The sequence below is a fragment of the Gymnodraco acuticeps genome, unplaced genomic scaffold (assembly GCF_902827175.1).
Source record: "Gymnodraco acuticeps unplaced genomic scaffold, fGymAcu1.1, whole genome shotgun sequence".
In the NCBI taxonomy this organism is placed as follows: domain Eukaryota; kingdom Metazoa; phylum Chordata; class Actinopteri; order Perciformes; family Bathydraconidae; genus Gymnodraco; species Gymnodraco acuticeps.
In genome coordinates, this window is record NW_022990277.1 from 145,646 (window position 1) to 168,071 (window position 22,426).

Here is a 22,426-nt window from a genome sequence, read left to right on the forward strand (position 1 = left end):
AAGAAAAAAGCTGACACATCTTCACTTCAGCGGGCACCATCTTTAAAATCATCTCTTTGCTTTCAAAGGTAGCACTTTGATGTTCTCAGTAGTAACCACATGACTTAAAGGGGACCTATTGTGCATAATCCTCTTCTCCATGTCTCTTCTACATCAACATGTGTCCCCTCTGTGGAAAGAGACTCTGAAAGTTTCAGGAACAAAGATTCTCTCTCTTTTTGTCCCGATCCATTTATATAAAAACCTGTCTGAAAATCAGTTGATCAGATTTTGGCCGCTTGAGTAACCATTAGCCAATCACCAACCAAGGTAACCCCCCTACCCTGAATCTCCTCCTAGAGTACCATTGAGTTATTTTTAACCAAATATCTCTCAGAGGGGCGTGGGGAGTGGCTCCTTATTTTCATCTAAAGTAACAGACAGAGAATCAGCACTTTTGAAACAGAGGGGATTATGGGATGCTGCAATGATCTGTTTGGTATTTCAGACAAACACTCCAGAGACATGTTCTGTATATATGTGAGACCAATAATATATTGATGGAAAACAGTGTAATAATAGTACCTTTAATAGCAGCACATTAACATAACAACAAGCTATTTAGATGGACTCAGTGTGAATGCGTTGGTGGGCACTCAGCGCACCACTCGTAATAAAGGTTTTCTCACACTGCTCACACCAGTAGGGTTTCTCTCCGGTGTGAAGGCGTCGGTGGACCTGTAGGATGTAGGCCCGTGCAAAGGTCTTCCCACAAAGGTCACACCAGTACTGTTTCTCTCCAGTGTGAGTACGCTGGTGACGATATAGTGTACATAGCCTTGGGAAAGCTTTTCCACATTGGTTGCAGCTGTGTGGTTTCTCTCCAGAATGAATACGTCTGTGTTTCTTCAGGTCACTACTGGTGGTGAAAGATTTCTCACATTGGTCACAGCTGAATGGTTTCTCTCCAGTGTGAATGTAATTGTGAGTTTTCAAATGAAATTTTTTGGAGAAAGCCGCCCCACATTGGTCGCAGCTATATGGTTTCTCTCCAGTATGAATGCCATAATGGGCTCTTAAATCATTAGCTAATGAAAAAGCTTTCCCAAATTGGCCACAGATGTGTGGTTTTTCTCCAGTGTGGGATATGTTATGTCTGTTGAGGTGACACTTCTGTTTGAAAGCTTTCCCACATTGGTCACAGCTGTAGGGTTTCTCTCCGCTGTGAACTCTCTGGTGAATCAATAGATATCTAGACGTTGCAAAGGACTTGTCACAGTGCTGACAGCTGTGACTTCGGGGACCCTCTCTTGTTCTCGGTTTCTAAAGAAAACAGACAGAGAGAGACTCAGTTAGGTGCCAGAAATAACATTTAGAAAATGTCAGTGTAATAAGCATGGATGTATAATAAGAACTGGAAAAAGCTCATTCGATCCTATGAGAGTTGCTCATTGATGCAGTAAGCCAAAATGGCCTGACGTTCTCGAGAGCAAATCGTCACAAATTACCCATCATGCCTTGCTCTCGAGAGCATGCGCAGTTGAGTTTCCCCGTAAGCCCCGCCCCCGATCTCCCACCCAGTAGAATGAATGGAGAGAAGATACATTTGGATTCAGCTCTAAAAACATTTGATTAACCTAATGATTCAAATAAGCGCTATAAAAGTGTTGTAGTACCAGCGACTATCAATATTTGCATAAGCGAACCGTGCTGTAGTTCCTTTTTAGCCCAACATTAGCCACCTTTAGCTTAGCGGTGGTGACGTGAAGTCATGTGACCGTGCTGTAGTTCCTTTATAGCCCAACATTAGCCTCCTTTAGCTTAGCGGTGGTGACGTGAAGTCATGTGACCGTGCTGTAGTTCCTTTATAGCCCAACATTAGCCACCTTTAGCTCAGCGGTGGCAACGTGAAGTCATGTGACCGTGCTGTAGTTCCTTTATAGCCCAACATTAGCCACCTTTAGCTTAGCGGTGGTGACGTGAAGTCATGTGACTGTGCTGTAGTTACTTTATTACATTACATTACATTTAGCTGACGCTTTTATCCAAAGCGACTTACAATAAGTACATTCGACCAGGAAGACACAACCTTGAAGAAAACAGAATCATATAAGTACATCAGGTTTCATAGAGCCAAACATTTCAAGTGCTACTCAACTGGCTATAGATAAGCCAGTCCTTTATTAGTATATAAGTGCTTTGTTAATAATTCTATCGCTCGAGGTGGAGTCGAAAGAGATGAGTTTTCAGTCTGCGCCGGAAGGTGTGTAAGCTATCTGCTGTCCTGATGTCAATGGGAGCTCATTCCACCATTTTGGAGCCAGGATAGCAAACCCACGTGTTTTTGCTGATGGGAACTTGGGTCCCCCTCGCAGTGCGGGTGCAGCGAGTCGTTTGGCTGATGCAGAGCGTAGTGCACGCGCTGGGGTGTACGGTTTAACCATGTCCTGGATGTAGGAAGGGCCAGATCCATTCGGAGCATGGTACGCAAGTACCAGTGTCTTGAAGTGGATTCTAGCAGTTACCGGAAGCCAGTGAAGGGAGCGGAGTGGTGTGTGAAAATTTAGGAAGGTTGAAGACCAAACGAGCCGCTGCATTCTGGGTGAGCTGCAGAGGTCGGATGGCACATGCAGGTAGACTTTATAGCCCAACATTAGCTTCTTTTAGCTTAGCGGTGGTGACGTGAAGTCATGTGACCGTGCTGTAGTTCCTTTATAGCCCAACTTTTACATCAGAAATCATAACGTGGTTTTAATATGTGGAGATAATTCTGATCGAAGTTCGGTCATCCGGGAGGGACTCAGAGTTGAGCCGCTCCTCCTTCGGGTCGAAAGGAGCCAGTTGAGGTGGTTCGGGCACCTAGTTAGGATGCCACCTGGGCGCCTCCCTAGGGAGGTGTTCCAGGCACGTCCAGCTGGGAAGAGACCAAGGGATAGACCTAGGACCAGGTGGAGGGATTATATCTCTTCGCTGGCCTGGCCCTGGCTGGTTGATGTCGCCAGGGAAAAAAAGTTTGTGCTGGAACTGCTACCCCCAAGACCCGACCACGGATAAGCGGGAGAAGATGGATGGATGAATGTACTCAGGTACTGTACTTAAGTACAAGTTTATGGTACTTCTACTTCACTTGAGTATTTCAGTTATTTGCTACTCTGTACTTGCACTCCACTAGAGTTCAGAGGTGAATGGTGTACTTCTACTCCACTACACGTAAATCTACCAGCTACCCTGCAGTATACAAAGTCATTCAAACTAGCTGCACCTTCACCAGCTTTGAGAACACTTTCATGATCAATCATTAGAAAACATATCATATATATTATTCTGAAATGGACCAATCTGCACAACGACTACTTTTACTGTCTTTCACTATATTTTGATGAGAATACTTTTCTACTTTCACTTGAGGAACATTTTGATTTCAGGATTTTTACTGTAACAGAGTATTCCTCTTGTACTTCTACTTTTACTCAAGTACAAGATCTGAGTACTTCTCCCACCTCAGTATTTGATGCATTGTTATATTATATAAAGTAAAATGTTTACCTTATCTTAATTTCAAATGTACACAGGCACGTGCTCACAATGCACAATTATTACTGTGATTATTTTCTAAAAGAAGTTTTCACATTCAACTTTAAATAAATCATGCTCACAATTCAGACCAGCCACATGCTGCACCACCCATAGGAGGGTTGTGCATCTTTTCAACTGTATCAAGTTCTTCGAAATGTAGAGTTTGAAGTCTTTCGAACTCTAAAGCTAATAATAAATTAAAGCTAATAACTAGATCCACTAGTTATCTTATTTATTTATATATTTATTTGACAGGGACAGTGCCCATTGATTGACATTTCTGTAAATGCGCCAGAGTAGCCAACAGGCTATTTTTCGTCTGTAGTCCCTGGACAGATGTTAAAAGTCATCCTAAAAACAAAAATGCACTTCAAATAACAGGTAAATACAATCAGTAAAACAACATTCAACAGAGATACTTATATTATGATAAAAGCATATATAAAAACTAAACTAAAATACATATTCACAAAGCAGACAGATACAGGTCAAGGCATATGTACAAACAGAGCGTTGTAATGTACAGATTGTGTCAGTGTTGACATAGCTGACTTTCCACTAACCATGTTTTTAAGGTAGATTTAAATAAACTGCAGGTGTTTTGTTCTCTAATCTTTACTGGGATTGAGTTCAGTGGATCTTTATCCCTACTGATTTAGTTATCCACTGATAATTCATTCAGTTTAGTTATCTCTTACGTTTTAACTGGTATCAACTGTGCATGATGCACAGTTGTGCATCAACATCATCTTTTCAACCCATATTCTCATTTTCCCATCAAAAATATTAATATAAAAATATGTAAAGTTTTAAAATGCCATAGAAAGAGGTGTGTCCTATGCAGCCAGTGTAGTTATTTGATCCAGCATTGATTTTGAGTGATTAGGTCACATGACCTAGCAGTTATTGAAGAAATATGCAAATGGTTCCATCAAAATATTAATAAAACTTATTTAAAGTATTAAAATGCAATAAAAAGGTGTGTTCAATAAATGTATGCTCTAGAGCAGTGGTTCTCAACCGGTCAGGCCTTTTGAACCACTCAAATCTATTCAACAAAAAAAATCGTGCAGTAATTATACGCTTTTCAGCATACAATATTAATTAAAGTGAGCTTTTTAGAAATACTAACATATAAACTACGCATTATGGTACACTCTGAGAAGAAAATAAATAAATCTATTACTACCCGACATATTAATAATATGTTATGCCATTGTTTGTTTTTCACTTTGTTCTGACAGCTTGCTGCTCCTCACAGAGAGAAGAGCAACGAGGAGATAGTCTGTGTGAATTACTTTAAATTGTGGGTAGGGTAGATAGCCCCCATTGTTCTTTGACCTGTCAATCATCAAACTGGGGGTCATATTTCATTAGGTGTTAATTTATATCTGAAGTTGTACCCATGGATGTATAAAGAGTAGTTCTACATCAAAGTTATTTTCCGTGGGGACTTCCAGCAACAATCTTGATTGGCCAGAAGACTCAAACAAATCAGCAAAGAGGTTTTATTGAGAAGATGAAACTACGTGACAGAAGTTTTCAAAACCGTTTATGGTCTCTGGTACTTCCAGTCCAACGCCTACTGAATGCACAGCGTTGGAAAATCGGGCCTTCAAAATAAAAGTTTGACGTTTTCCCCAAAAAACAAATGTTTTCTTCACTCACACATCTGGGACACACGGAACGGGTCCGCGACCCATTTTTGGGTCGCGAACCACCAGTTGAGAACCACTGCTCTAGAGTGAATTTGCTTCACATTCACACGATCGAGAAGCTGTCGATTTATTAAAAATAACATTTTTCTTGTGTAATTGTATAAGTAATTTGTTGATGGTCCCGAAGTGAAAGCCTCGTTTCGCGAAGAAGATCTCCCCGTCGCAATTCTTTCACACACACATACGGGTATTGGGCCGAGGGCGACACCGTACTTCCGGTATCCACCATTTTACGCGAGGTGCAAGCAGGCCAAGGGTTTAGCGATTTATTCGGTCGTTAATTCAGAAAAAAAACCTAGTGCGCTCTGCTTTGCTACGTTAGCTAGCTGTTTATATTTGCACTTCCAGGATATTTGCACCTCCATGAAAATGGCGTATTTATATATATATATATATACAGTGGCGACGGGTCATTAGGGGCAGGTGGGGCACAGCCCCACCTAGTGTCAGCAGAAAGTATTACAAATAATGATTACAAAAAAATAAAAATAAATATAAAATATATTTTAAGATCATGTTTAATCATCTGATTCGTCTGTACATTTCTGTTTTAGTCTGTGTTCTTCTAATTAGTGTCTACAGTGCCGTTTTGAGCTGTTTAGAGCCATGTGGGACAAAACCCGATCCTGCCCCTCCCTCTCACAGTCCAAGTGAACGGTGACTGTAAAAACGACACTGCGCATGCTCAGAGTATTTTTCTATTTAATGTGTGTGGCAAAAAAATTATGACCATAGGGGCATAGTGCTGCCATCCCCACCATACGTCATCTCACATAATTCAGAATTGATTGGCTGTAAGTACGTCACGTGTGCAGTGCTGCGAAACGTCACGTGTAGTTTGAAGAGGAGACGAGAGAGCAGCATATAGCTAACATCACCAGCGATTAAAAGAAGTACAAAACTGAAAGAAAATGAATGAAGTTGATCATTTACTGGAGCACACATTTGAGACACTTAGTCTCGGAGAGAAACTGGAGGTAAAGCGCCTCGGTGCCCACCATCCACCGGATTTCCAAATGGTCCAGACTGCGGGCAAAGTTAAACGTGGGTTTAACTGTGAGTGGTTTGCTAAAAAGAAATGGCTAACGGCGAGCATCCAGAAGAATTCCCTCTTTTGCTTTCCTTGCCTGCTTTTTGGTGAAGATCAAGGTACTTGGTCGAGGACAGGTTACAAGGACTTAAAGCATCTTTCGAAGAGGACAATGAAGCATGAGAGCAGCAACAGTCATTTGGAAAATGCCGTAAAATTGGGATTACTTGGAAGGGTGAATGTTGCAGCTCAGATTGACAGCGCCTACAGACGATTGATGATCATAATAGGAAGGTGGAAGAAAACAGGTACGTGCTTGGTCGGATCATCACCTGTATTAAACTGTGTGGGAAATGTGAGACAGCACTGCGGGGCCACAACGAGTCGGCGGACTCTCTGAATCCAGGGATATTCAGGTCAATTTTCGAGACAATGTGTGAGGGCGATTCCAGGCTTCGACGGCACTACGAAGCTCAGCCCGTTTTCAAAGGGACATCAAGCACCATACAGAATGAACTCTTAGACTGCATGTATGATGTGTACAGGGAGGAAATAGCCAAGCAAGTGGACAACACATCATTTGTTGCCGTTCAGGCCGACGAGACAACCGATGTCTCCTGTAAATCGCAAATGGTGATTGTGCTGCGATACATTATGCCTGACCTCACAGTTACAGAGCGTTTTTTGGAGTTTGTGGAAGTAAAGGACAAAACTGGTGTAGGTCTCTCTGACAGCATCAAGGCTGTTCTGGAACCCCTGAAGCTGAAAGAAAAGCTAATCGCTCAGACCTATGACGGGGCGGCCGTCATGAGCGGTAACGTGCGCGGGGTACAGACGGTGATGAAGGAGACGTACCCAAACGCTCAGTTTGTTCACTGCTACGCCCACCAACTGAACCTGACCCTGCAGCAACTGTGTTCAGCAAGGATGAGCATCCTGAAGGGGTTTTTTGCAGATCTAACTGCTTTTTCCACTTTTTTATCCGGTGCTCCAAAACGTGTTGCAGCTCTTGCAGAGGCAACACAGAGACGCATCCCACGGCCACCGGCTGTGAGATGGAACTTTAAAAGCAGAACTGTGAACGCGGTTTGGGAGACCCGAGATGCACTACTTCAGTGTATGGAGCATATACGCGCACAACCAGGATGGGATGCGGTCACCATAAGTGAGGCATACGGCCTGTCAAAGAAACTACGGGACCGAGCATTTATGCAGCTCCTGGAGTTTTTTTCGTTGCTTATGCCAGAAGTGGATGTTTTATACAACACTCTGCAAAAACGAAGCATCGATGCACCTGGGATCAACAGCGCGCTCTGCCGTTTCAAGGAACATGTCCAGAAAATGAGGCAGCAAACTGATGCATTGGCCGCCACTGCTCATGATGGAACAGACGAGCCAGGCCGACGAGTCAGCAGCACAGCGCCGGTGATGAAGGAGGCTTGTGACACAGTCATCTCACAGGTGGAACAGAGGTTCTCACAGAGTGACCATTTGATCGCTGCAAAGCTTGTTGACAGCTCATTCTTCCCACAGCATGTCCTGTCATTTCCTACACCTGAGCTTGACTGCGCCGTGAAACTGGCCTGCGTTGGGAAACAAGGAGAAGTTGAAGTCTGAGCTGACCACGCTCTACCGCTACAGTGAGCTTCATACTGGAAACACTGCCCTGTCTCTGTTGAAATCTATTCACGAGAACAACTTGGAGGATACGTTTGCCGAGACTGTTATTTTGGTCAAAATAATAGTAACAACTCCGATGACGACATCCGAGTCAGAGAGGAACTTTTCCACCCTCAAAAGGATAAAGACTTTCACTTGCAACACCATGGGACAGCCGCGACTTAACGCATTGGCCATGCTTTCAATTGAAAGCCAGTTGATCCAGCAACTACAGGACTTCATCCCCAAAGTGATAGACACATTCTGTCAGAGGAAGGACCGCCGTGCCGCTTTTCTTTTCAAGTGAGCCTTCAGCTTTGGTAAGTTCATTTATGTCATATATTTTGTTGATCTTCTGTGTTTTGCCTCTGCTGGATCGATTGATATTGTGACCTCGATGATGAGTGTCTGTGTTTTCCTTATATTTACAGTCTATGGTGTTTTAATGCTAAAGCATTACGGTTGTTGTTATTGTTAAGAATTGCTTTGTGATGGTGCCCTTTACTCCATGTATTAAGGTACATTACATTGCATTTAGCTGACGCTTTTATCCAAAGCGACTTACAATAAGTGCGTTCGACCAACAAAATACAAACTTGAAGAAAACAGAATGATATAAGTACATCAGGTTTCATAGAGCAAAAACATTTCAAGTGCTACTCAACTGGCTTTAGATAAGCCAGCCCTTTATTAGTATATAAGTGCTTTGTTAATAGTTCTATCGCTTGAAGTGGAGTCGAAAGAGATGAGTTTTCAGTCTGCGCCGGAAGGTGTGTAAGCTATCTGCTGTCCTGTTGCTGATGGGAACTTGGGTCCCCTTCGCAGCGAGGGTGCAGCGAGTCGTTTGGCTGATGCAGAGCGGAGTGCACGCGCTGGGGTGTACGGTTTAACCATGTCCTGGATGTAGGAAGGGCCAGATCCATTCGCAGCATGGTACGCAAGTACCAGTATCTTGAAGTGGATTCTAGCAGTTACCGGAAGCCAGTGGAGGGAGCGGAGGAGCGGAGTGGTGTGGGAAAATGTAGGAAGGTTGAAGACCAGACGAGCCGCTGCATTCTGGATGAGCTGCAGAGGTCGGATGGCACATGCAGGTAGACCAGCCAGGAGGGAGTTGCAGTAGTCTAGGCGTGAGATGACGAGAGCCTGGACCAGAACCTGCGTGGCTTTCTGGGTCAGCTGGGGACGTATCTTCCTGATGTTGTAAAGCGTGTATCTGCAGCAACGGGTTGTAGCAGCTATGTTTGCAGTGAAGGACAGGTTGTTATCTAGGGTCACACCCAGATTCCTTGCAGTCTGAGTCGGGGAAACAACTGAGGTGCCGATGTTGATTGTTAGGTCAAGAGTGGGACAATCTTTTCCCGGAAGGAAGAGCAGCTCAGTCTTGTCAAGGTTGAGCTTGAGGTGATGATCAAACATCCACTGAGAGATGTCAGCTAGACAAGCAGAGATGCGTGCGACGACCTGCATTACTATGACATCCCCGCGCTGTGTACTGTAATGGCAAACTTTGTATATATGTAGTTTAAGGTTTCTTATAGTGCAGACTTTCTATAAGACCATACATGGACACATCCACTGCAGTTCCTAGAATGATGTGTTCTGCTTGTAACCTTTACTAGCACTTTCAGCAATTTCTATAATAATATATTTCTGCTTAGGACCTCTGTCAGCATTTTGCAAGTGTGTCTGTAATGATGTATTGACACTCATGACCTTTAAAAATGTCGAAGTAAGGTCTGGGTGATGTGTTTTAGTTCATGTCCTCTGTCTCCCTGGAAAGTGACATTTAAGGTCGCCTGAGGTCTGAACTTGATGAGGGGGCTGGGTACCAAGCGCAGGGCAATGGGCAAGTTCCTGTTTAGTTTCCCTGTCTTATAATCAAGTTCCCCATTTCTTAGCCCTCCATCTGTTGCTGACAAGTTTCCTCACTTCCCTCTTGCTGAACAGGCCCCTGGTTCGATCTATTAGTGATTGACAGTTTCAGTTCCTTTGGAAAGCTTATCTCTCCTGCCAGGGCCCCTCCTAATGAGTGACGGGATGTTGTTGAACTGACCAAAATCCTATATAACCTGTATGCATTTTCTACTCTGCGCGCACTCTCTAAGGATACTCTGTGTTCTGTGAGACCTGTGTCTTTGAATATATTCAAATAAATAACCGGAAAGACAACTCTGTCTGTTTTCACCATTTATTGCTTGATATTTCTGACTTGTATCTCCACGGTATTGATTAGGTCTCAGATTTCCATAACAATTGGCGTCACGAACAGGATTTCTGATTTGTCGATTGGGGACACCTGCGGTCGCTGGTGGTCGCACCGGGATCCTCGGATTCTCCTCTACCTCGACAGAAAACGTACGGGACGAGAGGACCAGCGCCGGGGTGAAACCGATTGACTTCACGAAATCCAAACGAACTCAGACGGCCTTTCAAATACTCGGTGAGATGTACAGTGTCTAAATTGTTTAAAGTTAAAACGTAAATTAAAAACCCCATGACATTTATAAGAAGGATTGCTCAAAGTAAGGATATCAGGGATTATCCGTCGTAGCCTGGGTTTACGATCAGTTTTTGTGATTCACTGAAGAAGAAAATCACAATCACCGACGGGTGAAAAAGTAGTGTTTTTATAACACGGGGTGTTTAGAGTAAACACTTAAGTAGCTTTGCCATAGGATCAAAGCAGACTGGGGGGCTGATTCACCCTCCCGGGGGTCCGATTATAGATGTCATGAGGGCAAAACATGGTGAAGACAGCCTCTCTAAATTAAGTATCTGGACGGAAATGTTCGGATTTCCAAAAGGGGGTTCCTTTAGCAAGATAAAGATCAAAGATCTAAGGGATAAATTACAAATACATGAGGAGGGAATGAAGAGTAAGGACACAATTACAGTGAAGGATCTAGCGGAGCTGGACATTCATAGGAAGTGTTTAAAATATTGGGAGAAGGAAGCAGAGTGCCGTGAAAGAAGGCAATTGGCCGCGGCCATACGAAACATACAGGCCGGGGATGAGGGGGATAGGAAAGAGAAAAAAGGTTTCCTGTTCCCCCCTGTGTTTCCTCCTCCATATAACCCACACACCGCTTCTATGTATCCGTTTCTCACAGGCGTGGGGGACCCTCTCCTCGACCATGGATTTCTGTAACAATTGGCGTTGTCGTTCCCCCCTCCCCCGTTCTACAGCAGGATGCGATGGGTGCTGCTAGCCAGGACATCAGCCTACCAGCCCCAAACCTCCCCAACGCAGCAGATACAGATGGGGACCGACAGAGAGAGAGCAGAAGACAAGAGAAACAAAGACAAAAAGATGAGGAGGAAGAGGCAAGACTGAGACGGGTCGAAGAGAAGCGAATAAAGGAAGACGAAGAAGAAGAGGAAAGACTGACAAAGATCCATAACAAAGAATTAAAGAGGAAAGACGGAGTGGAGAAAGCTGCACTCTACAAAGAAGCACATCCACGCAGACAGGAACTCAACGAAGACGACCTAAACCTCGAAGATATTCAAACCCATTGTCCCATGATCCAGGTGGCTGGACCCCGTGGTCCTTTATTCGTCTACCGACCATGGACCATATCAGAGATGAAAGAGATATCCAAAGATCACCTCCCAAATGTTGAGTTGGGAGGTGCAAAATTCTCCACAGCACTCGAGATGTTCTGCAGACAATTCTCCCCCACCATGCCAGAGATAAAGAAACTGTTGACTTTAAAGATGGGTCCAACACACGTCAGCCATTTCACCCAGCTACTGGGGGGCCAGCAGCGCATGGCAGAGACCGAGTGGGAGCATAACGATAACGCTGCCTACCGCGATGCGTTAACCACCCTTCAGGCAACAATAACAGAAAAGTTTCCCGCCAAGGTCGACATGTCAAGAATCTACGCATGCAAACAGAATGCCGATGAGACAGTAAATGACTATTTCCACCGCCTAGAACAGGTGTTCGTCGAGAACAGCGGCCTGATCAAACAAGAAGGAGGACTGCCACTCGCTTTGGGGGTCTGGGAGACCCACCTCAGCAACGCTTTCCTCAACGGCCTATCCCCGGCTATTTCTGCATCGGTGCGGAGCTCCTGCATTGGCGTTATGGACGGCGCCCGGCTGGAAGAAATTCGCCGACATGCCGTGCATGCTGAAAAACACCTGTTAGAAGAGAGGGCCAGTGAGGAAAAGAAACGCCGCAACCGCAAAGAAAAAGCCCAACTAACCATGGTCCAGGCTGTCACAACCGCCTGGTCCAATCAAGCCAATCAAACCAATCCGGGCCAAAGTGATGACCAGGACAGAGGGAAACAAGGAGGACGAGAAGGTTACCGGGGTCGAGGAGGAAAAGGAAAAGGGAGAGGACGAGGCCGCCGACCAAACCGATACGGCGATGATCAATGTTTCAACTGCGGAGAGAAGACTCATTGGAGAGATGACTGCCCACACGAAAAGAGGGAGAATAACTTTCAAACAAAACAAGTGGACCGTAACAAAGACAATTCTTCAAACTGACATGAGGTGATGGAGGGAGCGGGGGAAGAAGGAATTCGGGTGGAGGAGACGGAACCACTGCCGACAGCATCAGACCAGGGAAGTCACACACACACACACATCATACAAGCAATTGAAACATTGGAAGATTTAGAGAGAATGTCTGTAGAGGGAAATGGCACATATTTGAAATATGACACTGAAAAGGCATTTAAGAAATTTCCCACACTGACTTTGGCTATAATGGGTATCGATGTCACATTTCTGGTTGATTCTGGGGCTACCCATTCTGTAGTGAAGAAAGCAGATTTGCCAGATTGCAAATTTAGTGGTAGATTTATTCACTCAATAGGAGCGGCTGGGGTAACTGTAAAGGAGAGGTTTTCCGTACCGCTGCAGTGTAAAGATAACGGTGATGACAGTCACCCATTTCCCACCTCAGTCAAACACAGTTTTCTTGTATCATCTGTCTGCCCCATAAATTTACTGGGGAGAGATCTGATTCTCCGGCTCGGCCTGGACCTCATTTCTACAGATGAGGGTCTCAAGGTCCGACGACCATCCCCTTCGCTGTTTCAGAATCCCACATTTGATGATAAAGAACTGTTGAGTGTGTACCAATGACATGTCCTGATTCTCAGGAATTGTTGCGTTTGACTCGTCAATGTGTCTTTCCACCTGCTGTGTTCATGGAAACGCCTCAGTTGCATTGTACGGCTAATGTGGTTAATGATCCGTGTAAATACTATGATGAGGCTTTCCTGTTGGAATGTGTGAATGATGAGATCATGCTGAAAACCATGTATTGGAATTCAGTGTGTAGTGCTATTTCTGTCACACTCACACCAGCACAACACAAACTGTATCAAATCCCAGGGGCGGTCCCGCACATTTCACTAGCTAGGGGGCCCACTGAGAAATGGAGGGATTTGGGTCCAATCGTTAAAGATTGGGAATCTAGCACTGATTGGACAAACACAGACGACCCGTTGATTCAGTTTTCCCCATCACAGAACGTGGTTAAGTATAGCATTGACTGCCCAGTTCATGCGCTGCGTTCTATGACTCTCACAGGCAGTGATGACTATGTTAACCCCGTTACTGGCCCATTTGACCCGGAGCTCTCATGTTTCAGTCATATTTCTGAGCTCCCTGACGCGCTAAAAACAGTGCAGCAGACACTGTGGGCAGCACACAAATATGATGTGGGATTGATTCGCTCAGCGGAGCCGGTAGTGATCACTCCTAAAACTACGTTCCGTCCAAATCAGCCCCAGTACCCATTGAAACGTGAAGCTGTTAATGGCATTCGGCCAGTGTTTACCGCTCTGCTTAAACAACATTATTCCGTGTAACGATTCCCATAACAGTACGTAAATGTATGAGCTCACAGTGTTGCTCCGTGTGGTCTTCAGTATGTAATTTGACACTCCCCCTCTCTCTCCCCCCTCTCTCTCTGCCCCCCCCTCTCTCTCTCTCCCCCCCACCTCTCTCTGCCCCCCAGTTTTGTACACATAGAAACGCCACTGTATATATATATGGCGCGCGTTGCATTGTGGGTAGATTGTGAGGTCACTGTGTGTGAAAGAATACAGCCAGCAGCAGGGGAAACTGACGCTGCTGGCGGGTCCGCGAATGTCTGTCGAATATCAAACCTAAAACTAACTTCACCGCGGTCCAGAGGAACGCTTATTTGACTTTCGAAATAAAACGCTTCTCGTATTTCCTGTTTCCTCTCCTCGTGTTTTTAGTTGTTTCAAAGTTCTTTGTCCCCGGATGAAGCGTTGAACACTCACCTGAGAGTCCGAGGCTGCTGCTTGTTCTCCGGGGGTCTTGCTGTCCTCCTCCATGCTGATTGCAGTGCTCCTGCTCCGGCTGTGTGTGTGAAATATACCCTGTGCTCCTCCTCCTTAAATATCGTGGAAACTCTGTGTTCACGTGACCAAATCTCGTTCTGTGTGCTGCGTTCAGGAACACTGGTCTTTCTTACTTCTTTCTTTTAATGTTGTTGATGTATCACGTCGACACATTCTTTTTTTGCATAACTGAGTTTTTATTTATTTCTCAAACTCTTATTTCATCTTGATTCTGAAGAAGTTGTTTGATATGGTGATGCCATTAAAGCTCCTTTGAATTTGTGTATTCTTTTTGTTAATTAATACAATAGTGATTTACACTGGGATGCCACAACTGTATGAAGTGACTAATGCTACAGCCAGGCTTTAGTAGAAAAAGGGAAAATACTGTCACCCCTAATGGTGAGTTCTGTAGTCGAGAGACTTTAAAAGACTACATTTCACACGGTACCTGCCTTTTAAGAGACAGACAAGACAGAGATTATAACCGTTAGTTATATAATGCAACGTTAAAGAAAGAAGTTGTTTATTCTTTTATTTGAGTTTTGCATCATAGTTTGGATTTGTTAGACTGTTGTCAAGGCCTATTTTATATTGTAATGGAAATTATGATTATCAGAGAATTGAATACTATGACGTGACATATATAACATATAAATAATAACATTGTGTGTCTCATCACCCAGGTAAATGATCAGTCATGTGATCACACAGGGGGTGACCAGTGATCATGGCTCTATTGCACTTTGATAGGGTCAGGGGTCAGTTATCGCATGAATAAGCGTATTCATTGTAACTGTATGAAAGCCCTCTCTTCAGTCTGAGTAGTTGCACTCTGCTGTGGAGACATTGCTCTCAGTATGCTGTGCGCCTCTTTTGCAAAACATGATTAAAGACTCAGAAGGACAACTCTTTGACTAGTTTATTTCAAGAATTTCGATCACAATATGTAGAAAGCTTTTCATTTTATATTGGTTAAACACGAGTCTCACAACATCAACAGAAGCCAAACAAGTCATCACAACAAGTCAACGAACAGATAACGAGTTAGAGATGTCACTAAAAGCAGCTTGATGGAAACATCTGATTCTGTCTGGATCACGTTTTCAAAGCATATCATTTGTACAAAGAAATTAGTTTGAACCAATAAAAGTTAAACTAACAAAAACGCTTAAGTAACGTTTATTTGCACTTTTTTTTCTCACACACACACACACACAATCTGATTCTGATAAACGGAAATATGACAAAGATAAACACATGTTTGTTATAATGAGCCAGCAGGAGGTGCAGCTGCAGAGGTTACATGCAGTTTATTTTCCCTTTAAGAGATAAGAAATATGGAGTTAATGATCCTCTCTATCTCTACCTGCTCTGATCCACTGTCACACAAACCTTCAGTGGTAATATCTTCACTTCCTCCACAGTGTTAATGTATGGAAACATCTTCTCAGTGAAAGTGTGTGTGTATGTGTGTTAGTGTCAGGATCAGAGAACGACAACTTTCCTCCGTTCTAGTCCAGATTCACTCTGACCCTCTGGAGCTCATTCTGCAGGCTGAGAGCCCTCAGAGCCCAGGACAAACCCGTAATTATCAAACCTCTCTGGATTATCAGGAAGCTTCTGTTCCGCTCCTCGTCTCACTCTGGTCAGATCTTCAGACAGGACGAGGTCTGGATGAGCAGTGTTTTGGTACAGAATGAGAGGAGAGTAGGACACCATGTCCTTCATCTTGCTCCAGATGTTGAAGCTGAGGTTGTCCAGGTGTTTGGCCTGGTCTATCAGAGCACCTGAGGGCAGCTGTGGATCCTCCAGCAGGGGGCGCTGCAGCCTCTCCACTGCAGCCTTGTAGTTGTGCAGGAAGGAGACGTCTTCATCTCTCAGCTCCTCCTCTGTGGCTCTGACTATGTGTGAAAGAGCTGCTATCTCTCTGCTCACAGCCTCCATCTTCTCCTCCATCATCCTCCTCTTCTGCTCCTCTTCCTCCCTCAGTGCAGCCATCATGGCCTCCTCTTCCTCTTCTAGAAACTGTTGAAGCTTCTTGAACTGCTCCTTAATCTGCGTCTCTTTGTTTTGAGCCTGGACCTTCATGTGTCCTGCTGTTTGATCAAACTCCACTTTAACTTCTTGAAAGAGCTTCAGTTTCTCCTGAAAGGGAAATGTGGAGATAATTCTGATTAACAAAATGTGTAAGTATCTTAAAGAGCAACTTGCAGGTTAGACACACCAGTGAATAAATGTGTAGGGAAATTAATTTCCAAAAAATATACACTACAGTGACATCTGATATGTTTACTTCCGCATTAAAAAAAGCCTCCCCATGTGACCTCCCGCATGTGACGTCACATGGGGGAGAGCGGCCGGTCTAACGTAGTAATAAATATGGATCACAATGCTAGTTTTGACAGAGAAGAGGTTGAAAATAAATGTTTGAATGCATATGACGGACCACAACCATATAATTATGAGCCTGCTAGGCGTCCAAGAGACCAGGAGCAGCCAAGGATTAGAAGAAATAACGGCCACCGGAGAGAAATGGAGCTGTGGTGTGAGGAGAACCAGTGGAGAACAGGGCAGCTGTCTTGTTGAGTGACCGGCGTTAGCTACAGTTAATGTTAGCTAACGTCGGTCACATCACAACATTGTAAAGTTAGCAATCAGGCTATAACTAAAGTAGTATTGATAATATAGTAACGTTACTGGCAGGACTGTTGATACTGATCCATAACAGAAACTAATGCGCAAGTATCAGCCGTAGCTCGCCTTTGTTACGGTATCTGAGAGGACCCAAACGCAGGACACGGCAGAGTGTTGAAAAAGGGTTTATTATGGCACAGTTCCACTGTAGCGTGGTAACCCCGTTTAAGCGTCCTCGCTGGCCGTGGCGCATTGCCATTACAGTTTAGGACCTGGGGTAGCACCGCAGTGTAGGCGGGGCTCCCGTCGAGCTCCGGCTGGATGTTATCATCCCCAATGAGATGTAGGAACGTCCTCGACCTCTCCCTCGATCGATCTCCCTCGATCGATCGATCTCGATCTCTCTCTCTCTCATATATATATATATATCAGCAGTCGAGAGTGTCGACGTCACTAGTTCAGCCCTGGCCTGATAGAACCACGATTTTATGGGGCTGGAAAAATAGGGAAAAAGTACCCGCTAGCCGGTGCTAGGCTACATGGAAAGCCACCAAAAACTGGCCTGGCCGCTTGAGGACGATTAAGGACGCTTAAACGGGGCTACCCGCTGCAGTGGAAATGCGCCATTAGTGGACGAGGTGCGGGGAGTAGAATCCGGCTGGAGTGGCGAGGACGTGGCCGCTGGTGACGGCAACACGGCGGTCGGAGAATGATCCTGGAGCACAAGAAGAAAACACGTTAGACGCTAAAACATCCAGGTATGAGAAAATAGCTATAATGCTAAGTAGCCTTGAAGTTATACCACTTTGGTTTTACAACGATCTGGCAGAGAAAGGTTGTGGAGCCTCCGTTGATATGCCGTTGTAAATGGCTTGATGGAAAATAGGTGTGTAGTCGGGGAGGGTGCACAGCTGATTGCAGCAGGCAGTGTTGTCAAGTCACCAATTCACGAGTCCAAGTCACTCACGAGTCACCACTCTTCAAGTCCGAGTCCAAGTCATCATTACCTATGTTCGAGTCCAAGTCCGAGTCACCTAAGAAGAGTCCAAGTCAAGTCACAAGTCTTCATGTATTAACCTTCGTGGATATATGTGTTGAAATGTAGCTGCTCCTCTACATTGCTTTTATCCTGTCATGTTATACTAATCTGTCTATTGAACTGCTGTGAAGCCAGTTTGGCTACAATTCTTGTAATAAGTGCTATACAAATACAAAGTTTATTACTAATATTATTATTATATAAACTATATTTAAAATGAGTTACCTTTTAGAGAAGTGATAATATTTGTATGCCAATATTTTCCTATGGTAATGTTTTCGTTTTGCACTTTTATTTTGATAGTAATAAGATCGGGACTCTTATTTTGAAGGAACTTTTACCGGTTAAATTGGTTTACTGATAAAGATTTAGCCCCAGAAAGCACATGGCTACTTAGCATGCAAAATGACTTCATCATGCATGTTAAGTAGCCATTTGCTTTCGTGTTATCAGCTGAATCTTTATTTATTGATTAGATCACATTACTCTGATTATAGTGTTCAAGACAGCCTATGTCTGAACTCGATCCTTAGAGTAATGTGTTACGGAGCCTTCTCTTCAATATTGTTTCCACACAACGAGCATTTTGCTCTTTTCCAATGTGGAAGCAGAATATGTGAAAGCATACAGCACGATGCGGGGTGTGTCTCTAGACAGCTTTAGACTGGAATAGCGGGGCCCAGTAGCCTACGTGAACTCGCATCGCAAGTGCACACGCCAGGATAGAGGACATCAGACTCCAGAGAAAACTTGCTCGAGTCCAAGTCAGCGTACGCGATAATTCACGAGTCCAAGTCCGAGTCGCGTCAATCAGTGCGCGAGTCCGAGTCGAGTCACGAATCCCGAAAATCGGCACAGTCCGGGACTCGAGTACTCCATCTCTGGCAGCAGGTGAGTGGAGGTTGAACCGGGAGCCAGGAGTGACAGCCACCACGCCCACACAAACAACACAGACAGGGGAAAACAAACAAACAAACAAACACAAAGGAGACGGCTGGAGGAGTACAGCCACCACAGCGTTACCTAATGCAACTCCACACTACGTCTTACGGTGCCGTGCACCGGAGGGGTGAGAGGAGCGAAGGGGGGGGAGAGAGATGTAATACGGTTTCCTGATAAACGTTTTGTTTGATAGGCTTCAGCTGTGGAGAGTATGTGCTGCAGGGAGGTGGATGCACCTCGCACAAAGGAACAAAAGCTAGCTCCGGTCCTTTTCCTGTTAGGGGAAACTGTGGACTCGATGTCCTGACAGGCTGGAGTTTGTGCAACCTGCACAAACTCCAGCTCACCATGATTACAGATGGTGAAATGCAATGTAAAATTACCGAAAAAATACCAGCTCCCAAATCACAACCGCTCAAACCAACTACAAACTACTACCGCGGATTGGGCAGAGAAGGAGTCCGAGAAAGTTGCTCCCCCATGTGACGTAATATGACGCGTTTGACGTACTGTATGACGTTAAAAAAAAGCAGTTTTTAGTAGCAGAGCTCAAAACGTCTCCTTTCCCTCTGAATTCCTGCCCTTATGTCTTGTAAAACATATCAAATCCTGCATTAACTTTTTAATTGTAATTTTCAGGCAAGGTTAAGCATAAATCAAGTAAAAAAAAAAAACCTGCAAGTTGCTCTTTAAATATTTGCTTAACATGATTATTTTCTGCAATAATCCAACGGAAAAATCCAATTGGCTTTTAATTGAGGAAACCAGGGCGATGCTGCTGGATTTAAATTAAAATGTAGTTTTCTTGGCAATCTAGTCCAAAATGTTTCTTTAAGATCCTCTGCAGACAGCCTGTGATGTTTTTAACCTTCTTGCCAGAATATATGAAAAGACGGTCTTATTTCAGTAAAACAGAAACTATTCCTCACCATTTTATTAGTATTTGTTCTATTCGTTAAATTCCACCAGTAGAAATAGTAGAGAAGTAAAACCCATTCGTCAGAATGGCCAATTCTGGAACCATATAGGCGTGTGTAAATCACATAACATTAAAAAACAACACATTTTACACTGCTGACAGTAAACCAGTTTTATGTTGATTAAACCTGTTTGGATAAGCTATTTTGTAACCATTGTTGTCCATGTATAGAGGGAACATGTTGCCAACAACTCATCAGTGCAGACAAAGGGGTAAAGACACTCATGGGCTTTGAGAACATGGCACAGAGGCGTGATGTCTCTTTTATATGTACTATATTGTTATTTCCATATGTAGGTAAAATCAGGGCTGTGATTGGTTTAAAGTGAAACCTGATTTAGGTGAAATTGAATGTACTCAGGTACTGTACTTAAGTACAATTCTGAGGTACTTGTACTTCACTTGAGTATTTCCAGTTTATGCTACTCTGTACTTCTACTCCACTACAGTTCAGAGGTAAATGGTGTACTTTTATTCCACTACATGTATTTAATACCTTTAGTTACTTCACAGATGTGGATGAATGATGTGAAATATAATCAAGTGTTAAATCAGACTTTAGTTCCACCTGGAGTAAATCCACCAGCTACCCTGCAGTATACAAAGTCATTCAGACTAGCTGCACCTTTACCAGCTTTGATAACCGCGGTGAATTTAGTTTTAGGTTGGATATTCAACGGACATTCGCGGACCCGCCAGCAGCGTCAGTTTAACGGGGAGATCTTCTCCGCGAAACGAGGCATTCACTTAGGGACCATCAACAAATGACTTTTACAATTAGACAAAAATATTCTTTTTAATAAATCGAGAGTTTCTCGATCGTGTGAATGTGAAGCAAATTCACTCTAGATCATTTATTGAACACACCTCTTTTTATTGCATTTTAATATTTTTATATTAATATTTTTGATAGAAAAATGAGCTTATTGCTTCAATACCTTCCAGGTCATGTGACCGATTCACTCAAAAATAAATGCTGGGTCAAAGAACTACACTGAATAGGAAACACCTCTTTTTATTGCTCTTTGACCCAACATTTATTTTTGAGTGATTAGGTCACATGACCTGGAAGGTATTGAAGCAATATGCTAATTTTCGCATTAAAATATTAATATAAAAATATCTTAAGTATTAAAATGCAATAAAAAGACGTGTGTCCTATGCAGCAAGTTTAGTTATTTTATCCAGCACTTATTGTGAGTCATTAGGTCACATGATCTAGAAGTTATTGAAGAAATATGCAAATGTTTCCATACAATATTAATAAAACGTATTTAAAGTATTAAAATGCAATAAAAGAGGTGTGTTCAACAAATGCATGCTCTAGCGTGGATTTGCTTCACATTCACTCGATCGGGAAGCTGTCGATTTATTAAAAAGAAAAATGTTCTTGTGTAATTGAAAAGTCATTTGTTGATGGTCCCTAAGTGAAAGCCTCGTTTCGCGGAGAAGATCTCCCCGTCTAATACATCCAGCAGCAGGGGAAACTGACGCTGCTGGCGGGTCCGCGAATGTCCGTCGAATATCCAACCTAAAACTAAATGCACCGCAGTGCTTTGATAAAACTTTAATGATCAATTATTATAAAACGTATCATATATATTATTCTTAAATGGACCAATCTGCACAACGACTACTTTTACTGTCGCTACTTTCACTATATTTTGATGAGAATACTTTCTACTTTCACTTGAGGAACATTTTTAATGCAGGACTAATACTGTGACAGAGTATTCCTACACTCTGGTACTTCTACTTTCACTCAAGTACAAGGTCTGAGTACTTCTACTTTTACTCAAGTACAAGATATGAGTACTTCTCCCACCTCAGTATTTGATGCATTGTTATAAATATTATATAAAAGGTAAATGTTTACCTTGTTTTGGTTGAATGTAGCTGTGTCTTTTTCGGTGTACACACGTGACTTCATTTCAAATATACTACACAGGCACGTGCTCACAATGCACAATTACTGTCATTATTTTAAAAGAAGGTTTCACATTTATCTTTAAATAAATCATGCTCACAATTCAGACCAGTAGACCCGAAGCAAACAGAGGAACGTTTCTTTGACTTTCGAAATAAAACGCTTCTCGTATTTCCTGTTTCCTCTCCTCGTGTTTTTAGTTGTTTCAAAGTTCTTTGTCCCCGGAGGAAGCGTTGAACACTCACCTGAGAGTCCGAGGCTGCTGCTTGTTCTCCGGGGGTCTTGCTGTCCTCCTCCATGCTGATTGCAGTGCTCCTGCTCCGGCTGTGTGTGTGAAATATACCCTGTGCTCCTCCTCCTTAAATATCGTGGAAACTCTGTGTTCACGTGACCAAATCTCGTTCTGTGTGCTGCGTTCAGGAACACTGGTCTTTCTTACTTCTTTCTTTTATTGTTGTTTATTTCTTTTAATGTTGTTGATGTATCACGTCGACACATTCTTTTTTTGCATAACTGAGTTTTTATTTATTTCTCAAACTCTTATTTCATCTTGATTCTGAAGAAGTTGTTTGATATGGTGATGCCATTAAAGCTCCTTTGAA

At 43.4% G+C, this 22,426-nt stretch overlaps 2 protein-coding genes across 3 annotated transcripts; both read right to left on the reverse strand.

Annotated features, from left to right (window-relative positions):
* Positions 1 to 545: 545 nt before the first annotated feature.
* Positions 546 to 14,364, reverse strand: LOC117549634 (gastrula zinc finger protein XlCGF49.1-like). Its single transcript, XM_034221689.1, has 2 exons — positions 14,241 to 14,364; positions 546 to 1,302 (listed from the first exon to the last, which is right to left on the reverse strand). The coding sequence occupies exons 1-2, from the start codon at positions 14,292 to 14,294 to the stop codon at positions 601 to 603; spliced, it is 756 nt and encodes a 251-aa protein (XP_034077580.1). The 5' UTR covers positions 14,295 to 14,364; the 3' UTR covers positions 546 to 600.
* Positions 14,365 to 15,204: 840 nt separating this feature from the next.
* Positions 15,205 to 22,193, reverse strand: LOC117549633 (tripartite motif-containing protein 35-like). Of its 2 annotated transcripts, XM_034221686.1 has the most exons (3): positions 22,070 to 22,183; positions 17,542 to 17,652; positions 15,205 to 16,448 (listed from the first exon to the last, which is right to left on the reverse strand). In XM_034221686.1, the coding sequence occupies exons 1-3, from the start codon at positions 22,121 to 22,123 to the stop codon at positions 15,846 to 15,848; spliced, it is 768 nt and encodes a 255-aa protein (XP_034077577.1). In that variant the 5' UTR covers positions 22,124 to 22,183; the 3' UTR covers positions 15,205 to 15,845. The 2 variants fall into 2 exon arrangements, with proteins under 2 accessions (XP_034077577.1, XP_034077578.1); XM_034221687.1 differs by lacking the exon at positions 17,542 to 17,652 and having other exon boundaries at positions 22,070 to 22,193.
* Between the last annotated feature and the right edge of the window lie 233 nt (positions 22,194 to 22,426).

Excerpts from the sequence above, each read along its gene's own strand:
- LOC117549633 (XM_034221686.1), bottom strand. The coding sequence starts at position 22,123 with ATGGAGGAGGACAGCAAGACCCCCGGAGAACAAGCAGCAGCCTCGGAC. Across the intron at positions 17,653-22,069 it reads CAGCAGCCTCGGACTCTCAG|GATCATTCTCCGACCGCCGT; the intron begins GTGAGTGTTCAA and ends CTTGTGCTCCAG. Across the intron at positions 16,449-17,541 it reads GCGCATTTCCACTGCAGCGG|GAGAAACTGAAGCTCTTTCA; the intron begins GTAGCCCCGTTT and ends TTTCCCTTTCAG.
- LOC117549634 (XM_034221689.1), bottom strand. The coding sequence starts at position 14,294 with ATGGAGGAGGACAGCAAGACCCCCGGAGAACAAGCAGCAGCCTCGGAC. Across the intron at positions 1,303-14,240 it reads CAGCAGCCTCGGACTCTCAG|AAACCGAGAACAAGAGAGGG; the intron begins GTGAGTGTTCAA and ends TGTTTTCTTTAG.